This window comes from Oreochromis niloticus, linkage group LG19, assembly GCF_001858045.2.
Source record: "Oreochromis niloticus isolate F11D_XX linkage group LG19, O_niloticus_UMD_NMBU, whole genome shotgun sequence".
Classification (NCBI taxonomy): domain Eukaryota; kingdom Metazoa; phylum Chordata; class Actinopteri; order Cichliformes; family Cichlidae; genus Oreochromis; species Oreochromis niloticus.
In genome coordinates, this window is record NC_031983.2 from 26,578,445 (window position 1) to 26,594,839 (window position 16,395).

The following is a 16,395-nucleotide window of genomic DNA, read 5'->3' on the forward strand; positions in this document are numbered from 1 at the left end:
GATAAAAAGAAACACAAAGAATGGCAAGAAGCTGTTGTATTATTAACTGCAGTAGCCAGTCGCATGACAGCCACAGGAAGCCGACGGGTAAAGAGATCGGTTTTTATGGGATTACGTCGTGGAAGAGGAATTGTTCAAGCCAAGTTTCCGATGTAACAAAGAGCCAATGGATGGCCTGGATTGTAGCCTTTCGAAGACCAAATATAACGTTCCAGCACACTCCAGCTCACATGTTAGTCTGCTCCAAGCATTTCCATAAAGGTACGTCTTCTGTTGTAGTTATTACGTAATTTATCATAACATGATTGTTGATGTACGTTGCAAATAAGTCTTATATTGATTTGAATTGAATTCATTGAGCTATGCTGCTTTGTTCACTGTAACTTTGTGGGCTAATATTTGTTGTGTTTTGTAGGAAGACCAGCCTACAAAATGCTGGAATGTGATCCAGACTGGGCACCCTCTATCAACCTGGGTCATACCGAGTTTAAAGCTGCTACCACAGCAAGATTTGATCGATTAAGAGAGAGAGGGAGCGATATCAAAACAGCCACAAAAAGTCCCGCATATATGTGCCCAAGGGTTGTATTGAAGCAATCAAGTGATGAATAACTGTTTTCCAGTATGTTGTTTTGCAGTGGGGTTTTTTTTGTTGCATTGTTGATTTGTTTTTCACCGAAGCAGCTAATAAAGCATAATGGAATACAATTTTGCCTCTTTCTTGTAAGATTCTACAATAGAATGAAACAACAATGCCAGTTTTAAATAAAGACAATAAATTGAATGAATTACGAAACACTCTTTTTATTTCTAGAAGAAAAAGGAAAAAAAGTTTAACAACAGCTGTGAAATGGAATAGTCCAAATCACCAAAGTAAACTGGACCTGGGCTTGTTGCAGGGATCTGAACGTACTAAACATTTTCTGAGTGTATGCACTCACACTTGGGACCATATAATAATAAATACGTGATGAAAGTTGCGCAGTAGCTAACGTCCTTACTCTACTCTGTATGCTCGTATGGGTCTAACCCTTTCACTCCTTTGATTTTTTCTTCGCACTTTTTTTTTTTTGCCTTTTCGTCAAGTCTGTCTTTGTACGGACCTGCCGTGTTCGCCGTCGTTTTGTACATAACTGTTTATGGGGCAAATAAAATGCAAGTAGGGATTAAAACCGCAGAATTAATGATTACCGGTGCTGGAAATGCTAGCGCTTGATACAGTGTTTTGATTTTGTTGCCACTCGTACCCACAATGCAATGCGCGAAAGTCACCTGGTCTGTCAATCTCTATAAGGCTCCCATCTAGCATTTATACAGGTTCATTATTCATTAATAAATGGTGTTATGCTTTACACTTTACAATAAGGCTCCCATTTGGCATTTATAAATGTTTATCAGTCATTAATAAATGGTTTTATGCATTACACTTTACAACAAAGCTCCGATTGATAGTTGTGGATACTTATAATGCATTTATGAAGTACAATATTATATGCTAAAAAATATGCTTACAAATGCTGATTGTGCTTACAAGATAGTAACTTAGTCTGAAATATTTAATATAGCAACTCTAGGTGAAATATATAGGTGAACACATTTGGCTCACTATTTGGCAAGAAACCGGTCAGGTTTTTCTCTTTCTCACCCTTAACTAATACATAATAAACCATTGATAATGGTTTATAAAGCATTTACAGATTAATTAATAACATAGCTATAAACTATTTATTAGCCATCTATAAGGGGAGTATTATTGTAAAGTGGTACCAGAAAGGTAAACTTAAACAGGCAGCTATGCAGCTAAATATATGAAAACCCACAAAACAAATGATAAGACTTTTTTTTAAAAATCCCAGCTGCTGGAAAAAAAAACTGATGAAGATCACAAAGGAAATGCTTTATTCAAAGGAGAACGCAACCTCTCACTATTAGCTTAGGATTGAAACTGACCCACTGAAGTTTGCTAATTCCTTTCCCCAATATAAAATGAATTTTAAAAAGCAGCTGATATAGAAAACTACATATAAAAACAAATGTACTACTTAAATTTGATATTTTTTTCCTTTGAATTTCCATTTTCCTAGTTTTTGTACTTATTATCTTATCAGTTTAATTTCCCATCCACTTCATTCATTTTTGACTGATACAATAGTCCCATGTCATTCACTAACATCTGTATTTTGTTTCTATTATAAAACACAGATTGACAAGTTTGCAATACTGTTCACAAAAAAATGCAGTTATTCAGTCATTGATATGATATGCATGACATAATATGCAAAGAGGCATAAGGTTTACAGCTTTATATGATAGTGTTTGTTGTAGTTTCACAGTTTAGTTGTTTCAAAGTAATAAAGTGTTATAGCTAATTCACAGAAAACAAGTTTTTGAAATATCTCCTTGTGCTTTCCAGATGAAACGTGCATCTGTCTTTCAGGTGGCTTAAGTGTACATGGAAACGTACATCCACTGAAAATAAGAAAGACATTATTTATTAATAACATTTAAGTACCACCATTTAAACTAATGCATTTTCTTTGTACACATATGTGTAATTACATTTATTTATTCTTTTGCTCTGTCAGCACTAAAGTGACTTTATTACCTCTGACTCCTTGAGATTAATGGATTTTCCATCAGACAACTGTTTGAAGATTTCTGTTGAAGAACACAATTGAGAGCTTAAACTGTACAAATCATGAACCTTTATCAAATCTTAGAAGCGAGAAAGATGTTTTCAAATGAAAAAACTTTTCATTCTCACTGCATGAGATTTATTTTCAGCTATCTACACATCTATTGTTGTCATTTCTTCTCGGCTTCACTTACTCTTCATGCAGTCCAAGCGAATCATGAGACTGATGAAGCACTCCAGTGTCATGTGTCCAGAGGAGGCGCCATAGCGCAGAGCCATCAGACTGAGCATGTCATCTCCAACCCTTATTTCTGAAAAAACACACAGTCAGACTTCAGGAGGAGTTTGCTGAGATATATGTACTAGAGATGGACCGTATTCGTCCGATACTGACCTAAATTACTGGATCGGATATCGGAGAGAAATAAAAAATGTAATCCGATCCATTAAATATCACGAAAGCAATATTACTTTCTACACCAGGATCCTTTTCTGTAGTTGACATCTGGTAACTGTGCAGGGGCGGGTCTAGCAAAGTTTAGCCAGGGGGGCAGGTAGGGCATTAACAGGAAAAGGGGGACAGAAAACATACTTTTCTTTCTTATTCTCATTTCAAATGTCTAGCTTTTAATCAATAATTATCTGAATCTTACACTCAAAGTTGTGATCTGATGTAAAATGTATAGAAGTCCATTACTGTATATAGTAACTATTAAGTCTAATATACCCTAGTAAGCTATAGTACTTTTTGCTTTGGGAAGGTACAATCTGTGCAGTCTGCAATTCTGTTGAAGAAAGATGTTCTATTTAATTATTGTGGAGAAATAATTGATTTCTGTGCATTTTTTTTTTTACAAGTGCATTAAATTAAAGTTGATTGCGTTGATTAAGCATCAGAAGGTGGGGGGTGGTTGCCTTTTTTTTTTCTTCTGGGAGTTGGCAAGCCTATTAGTTAGGTTGCTTAATATTTCCGCTAAGTACTCTTTAAAATACCAGAATAGGAAGGATGGTGTAGGTTTAAGTTTATTAGATTGATCAGTATTGCTGAACTATGAAATATTTTGGGTGCAGTGTAGTTTTTGCATACAGGTGTAACAGAATAGCTTTAGTGTTTTTTTGCTTTTTTAAACTTGAGTATGAACTTTTACAAAATGCAGCAAGACATTTAAAAAACAGTTTTATTGATTAAAAAATACACCATATCGGAATCGGCAGATATCCAAATTTATGATATTGGTATCAGACATAAAAAAGTGGTATTGTGCAATGGACGGCGCTAACAAGCTAACTGCACTAACGCGTTGACGCCGTCCAGCCCCACGCATGGGGCGATCCGCAATAACTCGCTAACTGAGATTAGCCACGTTAATGCAGTTATGGCGTTAACGTCACTTTAATGAGATTAACACTGACAGCACTAATACATACATACGTATACGCACATATACACACATATACATATACATATATATAAACATATACCTGAAGCTAGAAATGCGTTCCTCAGCTCACTCAGTGACAGTGTTCCTGTTTTTGAAACGTCAGTGAGGAAGAAAATCTCCTGATAGGAGAAGAACAAAAGAAACCATGATCTGGGAAAATCTTCACATGTATCAGATTTATTGATATGTGTGTTTAGGCTGTTTTTTTTCTCTCTTTACCTTGTATTTAGTGACCTTGTTCCACAGACGGACGAATTCCTCAGTGTTTAGTTTGCCTGTGATTGACGTCTTTTAAAACCCACATTAAGGTAGTAAAGGGACACATCTTAGTCTGGTCTTTCAGATGAGTAATGCTGTTTATATCAATAGAAGAGCACTCAGGTTTGCTTACACATAGACTATTCTTCTGTTATGTAACTACAAAGATTCATTGTTACTTTTCAACAGCTCGAAAAGGCAAACTACAAAGTTACTTAATCTGCTTTTTGCAGTATCACATGTATTATAACAGGATACATCCATTAGAGCCACCATGCTGCGACAGGCATCAAGGCTGAACCCTCCAGATTTCATGTCTCCTACATAAAACAGAGTTTAATTAGCAAAGACAGTGTAGCACAAATGTCATCCACACTATCCAGAGTCATAGACTGCATATCAAAGTAGCCATGGCGACTAAGAAACCGAGGGTATTGCACACCCTACTGTATTACTGATGTTTACGCTAATGTGGACCACAGTTTATTTTGTATTAATAAGTCATATTGAGTCATATTCTCATAAACCAGAGTTTGCCAGAATCCGATGAAGGCTTACAGGAAATAATACTGGTTTATAAATTTGATGGGTCAGACCTGGAAACTACGCTATATGAACAAAAGTATTTACAGGGCTCCAAACCTCCTCTGGCATTAACATCAGCACAAGAACTGTGCACAAGGAGCTTCATGGAATGGGTTCCCATGGCCAAGCAGCCCCAGTACTTTTAAATTTAGCTTGACAGAGTTTTTAAAGGCCAAACCTTTCAGGATGTTTTCATTTAGAAGCCTCTGGAGCTGCTCAGCATCCACTTCTTCATACTGAAACATTAATTGATTTGGTTTACTACCTGATAAATTACACAGACTTTAGACACATAATGCTATATACACTTGTAATAATGCAGTAATGTGGCTAATATTATTAGCAAAAAGATCTTTTTTAATTACCTTGTCAGAGTATTGACGGAAGACTGTTTTCTTGTTTTCATCGTCCTGATGGTTTTTTACTTTTGTGACCTGACGAGTCAACAGTTCACATTAATAACACATGTACAGCAAAATAACATGGACACAATTAAATGATTTGTTACACACCTTTTCAACTGGCTCATATTTCTGCTCATTTGCATTTGAATTCTCACTGTGGGGAGATAGACCAATATGCATTACTTTGATAGAAATCAATTGTAATGTGTCAAATGCAAATTTTGTTTTAAAATTTTTTATGTCATATCTTTAGACATTGAGGGAGAGCATACTAGCAACATGTCTCTTCTCTTGAGTGGATGGTGAGGATGAAGGAGGCTGTCTCATTGGGTTTGAAGGTGGATGGCACAATCAGGTATTCACCAGGCTTCAGCATAAGGAACTCTATCACCTCACGGGCATTCATGTATTTATCACTCCGAGCAACAGGCAGATGGGTGTTGAAGAACATTGCTGGAAACTTCCCACTTTGCGTTTTGTACTGAAATTATTCAAAGTGATATTTCAGCTCCCCAATTTCATTTGAAGAAGTTTCTGAAGTGCGTACAGACAAGTGAACTTGGCTTTTGTTACATAAATAATTACACAGTGTGTTATATCATCCATTGTTGTTGATTTAAACAATCATACAACATGGCAGTGTTTCCTGATACATAAAACCTTAATAGTGAAAGACAGTGTACTTTCTTTTTCACATCACCATATGTGTATTATAAACATGAAATAGAATAAGTTAGCTTCTTACTTCTTTGGTCACCTTGAAGGTCATCAGATGAATTTCGTTCATGTTGGGAATAAATAATAATTCAGTTAGTCGTTAGTTAGTTATTTCAACATGTGCACAGCCACTGTATGAATGTTTGGACAGCATATTAAAGCTTGGCTTGCTAACAAACTGTTTTGTAGCCCACAAATAATTTTTATGTTATAGTTAATTTTTGATCTGTCATTGTCTGCACTTAAACGCGACATTATTATTGTTGTTTCCACATTACAATACAAGTTCTGATGATGATTTAATACATTTTCATGCTCTGAAAATTTCAACTTCAACATGGTTTTTGTTTTCACCATAGTTAGTTCATAGTTTGTTCATTTTCACTTTTGCATGTATTTTCTTTCCATATGTATGATATGACCAAAAGAAATACTTACCAAATATACAGCAAAGCCAATGTGGAGGTTCTGCACCAGGCGTCTGTTCCTCTTGTCAGGCTTTTGCATGAGAGACACTAGGATGTTTTTCTCTCCATTGGTCTCTGAGTTTTCACCTTTGACCTTAATTCGATACTGTGGATTTGTCCAGAAAGTGTCTGGAGGACATAGAGGGAAAAATATGTTTTATTTACATGAATTGAAGATTAAAAAATTATGTTTTCACGGTATGTGGCGCTGGCCCTTTCCCCCATTCCCCTCATTTGTCAGAGCTCAGTGACAATCAGTGTCTGCATGTTTCTATAACATCTTATTTTGTTGCAAATGTGTTTTTTTGTATTATAGCAAAACATTAATATTGTTTTCAATGTACAACAGAACATTTAAACACCTATATTCCAGTGTATACTATATAATTACCTCTGTTATTTCTGCAGCCTCCAGCAGTGGTTCCAGCAACCCACCGACCCTCGTACACAGAGGTCTTCCACTGAGCAGAGGATTTTCCATCTATGAAGTCTGGTTTCAGGCCACAGATGTCAAGATCTGTGTAGAACTTACAGAAATCTTCAAAAGTCATCCTGTTAATAAAATCAGGTATATTTTCATTCATAATTTATTTAGATTACAATGTAGCTTGCCATCGCCAGTGTGTGAATGTGTGTGTGAATGGGTGAATGACTGAATGTAGTGTAAAGTGCTTTGGGGTCCTTAGGGACTGAGTAAAGCGCTATACAAATGCAGGCCATTTTACCATTTTTTACCATAGATGTGATGTCAAAGTATAAAACACAAAGCTTATGACATAAAGAGTAAATAAAGCAAAAAAAGAGAAAACTACAACTTCTGGTGGTATTATATTAATACCACCAGAGGTTGTAGTTTTCTTTTGACTAGATTTGCTTACCAAAACTCTCCATCATCGGCCACTGAAAGGCACTTTTGGCGGTCTTGAGAACTCACAGTGTTCCACATGGGGGACCTAAAAGACAGCATTTCAGTTAAGAGATGACACATCATGTTGGTAATTTTTATCTAGAGTTGCATGTATTGAAGAAAAATTATTCCCTAAGTAAATATAGGTGAAAAGGTTGTACTTTTACCTGCATTTTAAACTAAATATTACACTGGTTTGTTTAAGCAGTAACTAGAAAAACCAGTTCAGACTAAAGTTCCCTTAAAGACCAGAACTACTTGAGTAACTGAGTCACGTGTAGAGCAGCAAGTACACTAACCTTTTAAGCAAAAATCTGCATTCCCACAATGCAGATGTCAACATTTTTACAACATGTAATTTAATCCATGTCTTCATGAAACAGTACCAAAGCTGATTACTGCTTACCGATCACTCCAGTCTCCCTCCCACTCTCCTTTGCCCCAGGGGTTCCACAAACGGATCAGCTTCACAACTTTTCCTTGGCTAATAAGCTGGCAGCAGGCAACAGAAAAATCAGTTGTTATGGTATTTAAATGTATGCTCAAAGGTTTTTAAATCTCCCCTTTAACATATTTGTCCAATATGTCAGGAACCTGTTTTGGCTGTAATTCTTCCTAAACTTCATACTGTGGGAAATGTTATTGCTGTAGATTCACTTCCAATACTAACTGTGATTACTGTGCACGTATAATTCTTTACCTCTTTAACCCCTGTCACAGTGTAGGCGTGCCCTTGGACCAGTCCATTTGGCAAAACGGTGTTAGCAGATGTTTCCTACAATCAAGGAACATTGGTCATTGTGAAAGCATAAAAAATAAAAATAAAGACTTCTGATACAATAATATCATTAGGAAAAAGTGACTGCAAAGTTTCGTTATGTTGACTTAAAGCAAATTTCAACATTTTGGGACACACTAATTTCTCTTCATAAAGCCATTTCTGGCAGTCGATTAACAAAAAAGTTTTTCAACTTTCAGAGCCCAATAGGTCAAAACAGCCTTCTAGTTCCAGGACTTTCAATCTCACCATCTCTCATCCGCAAAACAAAATTATGACGTGGGAGACCAGGAGCTATTGGCTATCAAGCTCACTTTGGAGGAATGGTGGCACTGGCTGGAGGTCACCGCTCAACCATTTATTGTTTGGACAGACCACAAAAACTCTGGCATATCTGCAATCAGCTAAACATCTAAATACTCAACAGAGATGCCCGTGAATATGTTACAGCCTGTTCGACCTGCGCTTGGAATAAGCACTGGAACCAACCACCTGCTGGTTGATTACAACCACTGCCTTATGCTCTCCAATGTGTTGCAGCATCCAATAAATCTATCTGAAGCTAGCAGCTGCCTTGGGTGGAGTAAACAATAGCCATCGGTGTGGTGGGGCGTTGTCTGCGGTGCTGTGCGGATGCACCTGCACGGCATCTGCAATCATGCCCAACGTGTTAAAACATGGGGACTCAGGGGTTGGTTTGTGTTGTGGTGAGAAGTGCTCAATAAAGGTGGCTTAAATTTAAGATCTGTGGTCCCGCCGTGCCTTATTCTCACCACACTGGTGCCGAAACCCAGGACGTGGCACGACGGGCCCATGACAGAGCCAGGGAAAGGAGGAGCTGTCCCAGATGATGGCTGACTTGGCGGCTATCCAGCGGGAGCAGGTGGCAGAGGTGCGTCGCCAGCAGGAAGAGACCAGACTGAGCGCCATCTGGAAAGGATTGGGCATCTGGCGGCGCTACTCTGTGCCTGGGCATCACCCCCACAGGTGTGTCCCGACGGTGGTGAAGCGGTGGAGGAGCTGCATGAGGCACCTTAGCAGCCAGATGTGGTAGACGAAACGGGCAATGGTCCGAACCGGCCGGAGGAGAGTTAGCAGCTGGGTGAAAGGCTGCTACTGCCGGGAGCGGTGGAGGAGGCGCTACAGCCGGAGGTGGACGAGGTGCGAGGGGGTCCGTGGCTGCTGGGTGAGGAGCTGCTGCATGAGGGGCTGCTCCAGCCGGGAGCGGTAGAGGAGCCGCTCCAGCCAGAGAGAGAGGAGGTGCACGAGGGTCCTGTCCAGCCGGGAGCAGTGGAGCAGCTGCTCCAGCCGGAGACGATGGAGCAGCCACACAAGGAGACAGAGGTCCCCGTGTCAGGGGGACCTGCGCAAACTGGGGCCAAAAGCAAGACACGAGCTGTCCTGGAACAATGGACAAGTGCCCAGCTGCCTTTGAGCAGGTGCTCACGGCTGTGCCTGCAGGATCAGGCATTGCAGGCCTCCGGACCAGCGTTGCCATCACCGCTGGAGACTTGGGCGGCCTCCGCAAGAGACACTGCCCTGTCTTCGGGTTGGAGGCCGGTGGGTGGGAGTAGGTTCGGCCGGATGGCTCCCCGGCCTCAATCGGACGATAGGGGTATGTGTTGGGGCGTGGTCTGCGGTGCCGTGCAGATGCACCTGCACAGCATCCGCAATCACGCCCGCTGTGTCAAAACATAGGACTCAAAGGTTGGTGTGCGTTGTTGTGAGAAGTGCTGAATAAAGATGGCTCAAATTCAAGATCTGTGGTCCCGCTGTGCCTTATTCTCGCCGCACTCGGTTACTGGTCTGACTCTGTTTTTTTGTGCTTACCCCTTGAGGTGTACCACAGCTCATCAATGTGTTGGATTTGCCAGCTCTGCATATCAGCCCCCACACATCTGAACTGGTATCCGACAGCTGGACGCACACGTGGACGCCACCGGTGAAGTCCATCATAGCCTCTGAAGGAGTTCCAGAAGTCATGTCGGTGTAGGAACCACAAACCCTGACAGAGGTAGATAATATTTTTCACAGATCCCCCACATGTAACTTGTTCACTGTATATTGGATAAATCATATGTTTCTTTGCATACTTGGCATAAGCTTTCTCCAGCAGAGCAGGCCAGAACTCATTTGGATCTTTGGAGTGAACAAAGATTAGTCTGCCATTGATCGTCGGCAACTTGTCATCAATGACGACGTCCACCCACCGCCCGAATCTCCAGAACTAAAATAAAGATACAATTGTTTTGTGAGCTTGTTGTGTTTCATGAAATTTGATCATTAGAGACAAAATAATCCAGACTCTGTGAAGTAAATAGCTTTTAAGTTTTAGTTTAGTGAGGAAAAAAACAGTTAAAGATAATAATTACTTCTTTTGTTCTCATAGTTTAATGATGTTTACCCTGAAGTGAAAAATGCCACAGTAGTTCTCTTTGATTTTTTGGTCGAGGGGAACAACTTGTTCAAAGATGTGATTCTGGAAAGTCAGCGCGCCGATTGATGCAAGAAACCAGCAGTTTCCTGGTTAACAACAACAAAAAAGAACAATCAGGACTGCAGGTGGATACAAGAGTGTAAATATTAGGAGTGAAGAAATGACCCTACCAAGTACACCTTGACCAATGTCAAATCTGGAGACGCCATCAACCACAAATTCAGCATCAGGAGCAATTTGCTGTAAAACAGGGAGTCAGTTTTCAAATTTAAGGATTGCTTCACTCATTTCCACTTTTACTTAATGTATCCGACCATTCCCAAATTTGAGAGGTTTGGGTCTCAGTTTGAACTATGAAACTCTTCCATGGCCTGTAATTCACAACTTTTTTCATAACAGAAAATGAAATAAACTGAATAATTATCCTGAAAAGAAACTCATGATCAAAAGTCAGTCAGAAAAGTAAGAATAATCATAATTTTGTAAACTTGTGGCTTTGATTCTTTTCAGAATGTGAATATTTCATGTTATTTTTAAACTAGATTACAAACTAACTAAACAGGTTGTTTAGGATAACAGAATGCATTTTTAATAGAATATCTTTTATTTAATGCTTAAATATAAGGATTAATTTAATTCTTTTTCACAGCCACTAGAGGGCACTGTTATAGTCAAAATTTCACTTCTTGGGTCATGAGAAGATTTACAGTTTCACAATCTCAAATACAGTGGGGCAAAGGTGGAAAAAAAATGTTGCTTTGCAGTAATGTGATACTGCGTCTAATGTGCAGTTTAAACATCTTTAAATACTCACTGCAGGTCTTAGCCACTTCACTCGGGCTAGGTCGGAGGGCATCAGTATCCCCTGGCCAACAGACTTTGCATCGGGGGGGAACATGTCATCGACATACCTTACTCCTTTGGTGAGACAGTATTGTTTAAGGTTCTTGAAGTCTTGGTTAAAGAACTTCTCAGGGTTGGGGATGCTCCCATATCCCTTCTGCTTGTGACGAGCCTCCATAATGTTCAGGCATGCACCAGGAGGAGGCATTGCTGCAATGTTTCTGTCTATTTTCAAGAATCTGGCATGTAAATTTGACAGATTAGTATAATAAATGACACGGTACAAAAAAAACATGTCAGCTCAAATTATAACATAATAATATATATAAATAATACAAACATTGTTTAGGTTTTTTTCTTTTAAAAGAAAAATCACTGTAACTTTAAAAAAAGTATCAATGAAATGCCCATATAGTAAGAATGTTTAAGAAGTATTGCTATGAAACTAATAAAAACAAAACAAAACCTAACACTAAAAATAAACAGAAAAAGCAAAACTATAATAACTCTGATTTGAGTCATTAGTCCTAAAATTGTTAAACAAACATCTTACCTGAACGGGTCACAAAAGAGGAAGCTTGTTGTTTAGTAGATACGGAGCAGGTCTGCAGGTAAGAGTGGACAGGCTTCAGTCTTATATAATGCCCACAATCCCCTAAATCAGCCAGGACAGATTGTGGCTCCTCCTTACCTTACTATGCAAATTTCACTTAAACTCCACCACTTTCCTTGGAATTACCCTTGAACCTGCAGGGTTAGTTTTATAGGTGTTTACACAGAAGTCATGTTAGTCCGTTTTACTTTTTAATGTACAGGTGCGATGCCCTGTATACAGCTTTCTGGTTTTTATTAAAACATCACATGAATGAAAATAATCAGAAGGCTCTGCTAATTGGCTATTAAGCTTGGAAAGCTTAATAACAGAGCCAAACATTTTCAGCTCTCATGACCGTTACAGTGAGTGAATAATCCTTGATACTAAAAAGCAAGCAAGAAGAAAAAATAACCCAAAAGTTCGCTTGACTTCAGTGCAAATATGTAACTCTGTAGTTGTATATTGTCTGCAAAATATAAAAATTTTTAGCTGTATGAACAACCTTGAGTAAGTTTAATCAAACTTACAGGACTGCCATGATAGTTGGCATCCACTTTATTTTGATAATGAGAAGTAAAATATTTACTCACATAAAAACTGACTTCACTGGTTAACTGATAAGATAATTTTGCACATGTACATGCCCAGTAAAAGATAGTGATGTTACTTACTTAACAAAGATTTAGTACCGTATTTTTTGCACAATAAAGCGCACTTCAAATCCTTGAATCTTCTCAAAAATCAGCAGTGCACCTTACGTATGAATTCTGGTTGTGCTTGCTGACCTCGAATAGATTTTATGTGGTACACGTGTTGCTGCTTTACCAGGTGTAACAATTAAGTTTAACATCCAGGCATCCATGAAAACAGAATGTATTCAATTTAACGCAGTTAAAAGTTAGCAGGAAGTTAGCTCGCTAGTTTCCACCTAAACATGATAAAGCATATTCTAACAGGATCCTTCTTCTAACTTTTTTTCTTTTAACTTTTATTCTAACTTTTTTTCACTTGAAAAAGTTAACGTGAGGGTTCCCAATGGTTAGGGACAAATGCAATCGCAATGCAGGATGCTGTAAATGGACCAAACTTCAGTCAGGAGAACAACTGAGACCATGTCTACACAAACATTGTTGGAGCCTACACAGCAACGCCCCTTCCCCACTTGAGACAGTCTGATCGCCTTTCTTTGTTTCTCACCCTCAAGTACTCACCGCTCATCAACCATGTCTAACCATCAGTGAACAAAATCAACGTGTGGCCAGCGTGAGTCAATTCTGTACTCCAACACAGGTTTAAAAACACGGACTGGAGCATGTTTACCTCTCAGGCCACCTGTGGCTCTCACATTAACATAGACTCTTGCACGTACTCAGTACCGGAATACATCAACATCACAACTGACAATGTTACCACAGAAGAGCAGATTATAATATACACAAATCAGAAACCCTAGATGAACAAGGAAGTGCGGCTTCTACCAAAGCCATGTAACAATGCTTTCAGATCAGGTGACGCTGAGGTCTACAGTACATCCAGGGCAGACCTGAAGAGAGGCATCAAGAAGGCCAAGGACAGCTACAAGCTGAAGGTGTAGGAACACTTTGTCAACTTGTACCCACGACACATGTGGCTGGGCGTTCAGACCATCTCTGACAATAAACTCTGCAATTCCACACAGACGGCCATGAATGTGTCCTCCCTCAATGAGCTAAATGACTTCTATGCTCATTTTAACAAGAACAACAAGGAAAAGTCTGCCAAAACCCTACCCTTTGATGACTGCCATACCCTCACTCTTACCATTATAGATGTCCAAAACGCACTGAGCAGTATCAACACTTGCAAGGCTGCTGGCTCTGACGGTATTTCTGGACGTGTGCGTCGACCACGTGCTCAACAGCTTGCAGGGGTCTGTACCTGATCTTCAGGATCTTCAACCTGTCGCTTGCCCAGGCAATAGTGCCAGCATGCTTCACAGCTCCATCGTGCCAGTGCAGAAACACTCATCACCAGTGTACCTGAACAAATATCACCCTGTTGCACTCACGGCCATAGTTATGAAGTGCTTTGAGCGACTGGTCCTGGCACACTTCAAGACATTCTTGCCCCCCGACACTGGATCCTCACCAATTTGCGTATCGAAGCAATAGGAGTCCAGAGCATGCCGTTTCCACAGAGCTTCACTGTATACTCTCACACTTGGACAACAAGAATACTTATACAAGAATACTGTTTGTTGACTTCAGCTCAGCATTCAATACAATTGTTCCCTCCAAGGTGATCACTAAACTTGTGGATCTTCGAATTAGCAACTCTAATTCTAACTGGATTATGGATTTTCTGACCAACATATTTCAGCATGTTAGGTTACCTTCTCTACCACCATCACATTCAATACTGGCACTCCACAGGGCTGTGTGCTGAGCCTGATCCTCTACTCCCTTATCACCCATGACTGCAGTCCTAGGTATGAATCCAACTCCATCATCAATTTTGCAGATGACACCACGGTGATTGCTCTCATCAGGGACAACGATGAGTCTGACAACAGGGAAGAGGTAAAGCACTAGCTGTATGGTCCGCTGACAATAACCTGCTCCTGAATACCAGCACAACCAAGAAGCTCATTGTGGACTTCATGAAGAAGAAGAGAGACACCCATGTTCCCATCTACATAAATGGCATGGCTGTTAAACGGGTTTCAGGCTTCAAGTTCCTGGGGACCCAGATCTCTGATAATCTGTCCTAGTCAACTAACATCTCCAACCTGGTCAAGAAGGCCAATCAGCATCTCTTTTTCTTGAAGAAGAACCACTTGTCTGCTGACATAGTGGGTAACTTCTACCGTTGTGCAATACAGAGCATCCTGACCAACTGTGTCACAGTCTGGTATGGGAATTGCTTTGTTGCTTACCGCAAGGCACTGCAGCAGGTGGTGAAAGCCACCCAGCGCATCACAGGGTCTCCACTTCCTGCCATTGAGGATGTCCACAAGAAGAGATGTCTACGCTGGGCACGTATCATTCTCAGGGCCTCTTCTCATCCTGCCAATAAACTCTTCCAGCTGACCTATTTTAACAGTAATAATAAGTTTTGCACATCAGGTCATCTCACAGATCAAACCAGCATATTAAGCTCATAGCTCTTTTGCACATAAATCTATTTAACACTTCAGTTTTTTTTGTCTCCACTTATTTATTCATGTTATTTGTATTTTATCTATTTATACATATTAACCGGCATCTGCGTGTGGACAGCAGAGAAAGAATTTCATTGTACAGAGAAATGCTTTTCTTTGCACATCTTGATGCATTCTCAATCATCCAGGAAAATAAATCTCCAAAAGTTGATTCTGTTCATCTGGACGTAGCGTTTTGTGGGAGAAACGTTTCGTCACTCATCCAAGTGACTTCTTCAGTCTCAGCTGACTGCAGGTTTCCCCAATCTTATAAACAGTACATTTGCATAATGACTGAAACCAGCCCACTGAAGAAAGCAAAAACCTGTAGTGATCCCATATGTGTCAGGAGTATCGGAGCAGTTGAGACGCATTTTTTCTAAACACCGGGTTTCTTTGGCTTTTAAACCCCAAAACACGCTGCGCCAAAAATTGGTCCACTCCAAGGATCGGGTCCCCCGACACAGAGTAACATAGTGTACGCTGTTAAGTGCCAGGAGGATTGTCAGGATTTATACATCGGGGAAACCAAACAACCTCTGGCGAAGCGGATGGCACAACACAGAAAAGCTACCTCGTCAGGCCAGGACTCTGCAGTCTATTTACACCTACAGGCCAGTGGACACTCTTTCAAGGATGAGGATGTACACATCCTGGACAGGGAGGAACGCTGGTTTGAGCGCGGAGTCAAGGAGGCCATTTACGTGAAAAGGGAAAGACCATCTCTGAATCGAGGAGGGGGCCTAAGGGTACATCTTTCACCATCTTACAATGCTGTGATTGCAGCCATTCCCCAACTCTCTGTGAATGGTACTCATGGCCATTGATCAGTGTTCTTTGATCAGTGGGTTTTGGTCAGTGGTTGTTGATCAATGGTCATGGGAATTTGCATAATTAAGATTAAGGAACTGACCTCCCAGCACATTGTTCCTTCAGTGGGCTGGTTTCAGTCATTGTGCAAATGTACTGTTTATAAGATTGGGGAAACCTGCAGTCAGCTGAGACTGAAGTCGTCGCTTGGATGAGTGACGAAACGTTTCTCCCACAAAACGCTACGTCCAGATGAACAGAATCAACTTTTAGAGGTTTTCTTTACACACATTACAATAAATGATTTGAATCTTGAATATTTATGGTATGTACTTACAC

At 40.0% G+C, this 16,395-nt stretch overlaps 1 protein-coding gene across 1 annotated transcript; it reads right to left on the reverse strand.

Annotated features, from left to right (window-relative positions):
• Positions 1-1,878: 1,878 nt before the first annotated feature.
• On the reverse strand, positions 1,879-12,102 carry LOC102078968 (calpain-1 catalytic subunit). The gene is made up of 22 exons (XM_019348706.1): positions 12,027-12,102; positions 11,445-11,712; positions 10,801-10,870; positions 10,598-10,716; positions 10,287-10,420; positions 10,024-10,198; positions 8,116-8,190; positions 7,822-7,907; positions 7,387-7,461; positions 6,900-7,060; positions 6,480-6,637; positions 6,070-6,081; positions 5,597-5,805; positions 5,433-5,478; positions 5,286-5,354; positions 5,099-5,156; positions 4,594-4,655; positions 4,297-4,365; positions 4,118-4,196; positions 2,830-2,946; positions 2,606-2,658; positions 1,879-2,469 (listed from the first exon to the last, which is right to left on the reverse strand). The coding sequence occupies exons 2-22, from the start codon at positions 11,679-11,681 to the stop codon at positions 2,443-2,445; spliced, it is 2,091 nt and encodes a 696-aa protein (XP_019204251.1). The 5' UTR covers positions 11,682-11,712; positions 12,027-12,102; the 3' UTR covers positions 1,879-2,442.
• Between the last annotated feature and the right edge of the window lie 4,293 nt (positions 12,103-16,395).

Excerpts from the sequence above, each read along its gene's own strand:
- LOC102078968 (XM_019348706.1), bottom strand. The coding sequence starts at position 11,681 with ATGCCTCCTCCTGGTGCATGCCTGAACATTATGGAGGCTCGTCACAAG. Across the intron at positions 5,479-5,596 it reads AGAGAAGAGACATGTTGCTA|TGAGAATTCAAATGCAAATG; the intron begins GTATGCTCTCCC and ends ATCTCCCCACAG. Across the intron at positions 4,366-4,593 it reads GCATGGTGGCTCTAATGGAT|ACGTCAATCACAGGCAAACT; the intron begins GTATCCTGTTAT and ends GGGTTTTAAAAG.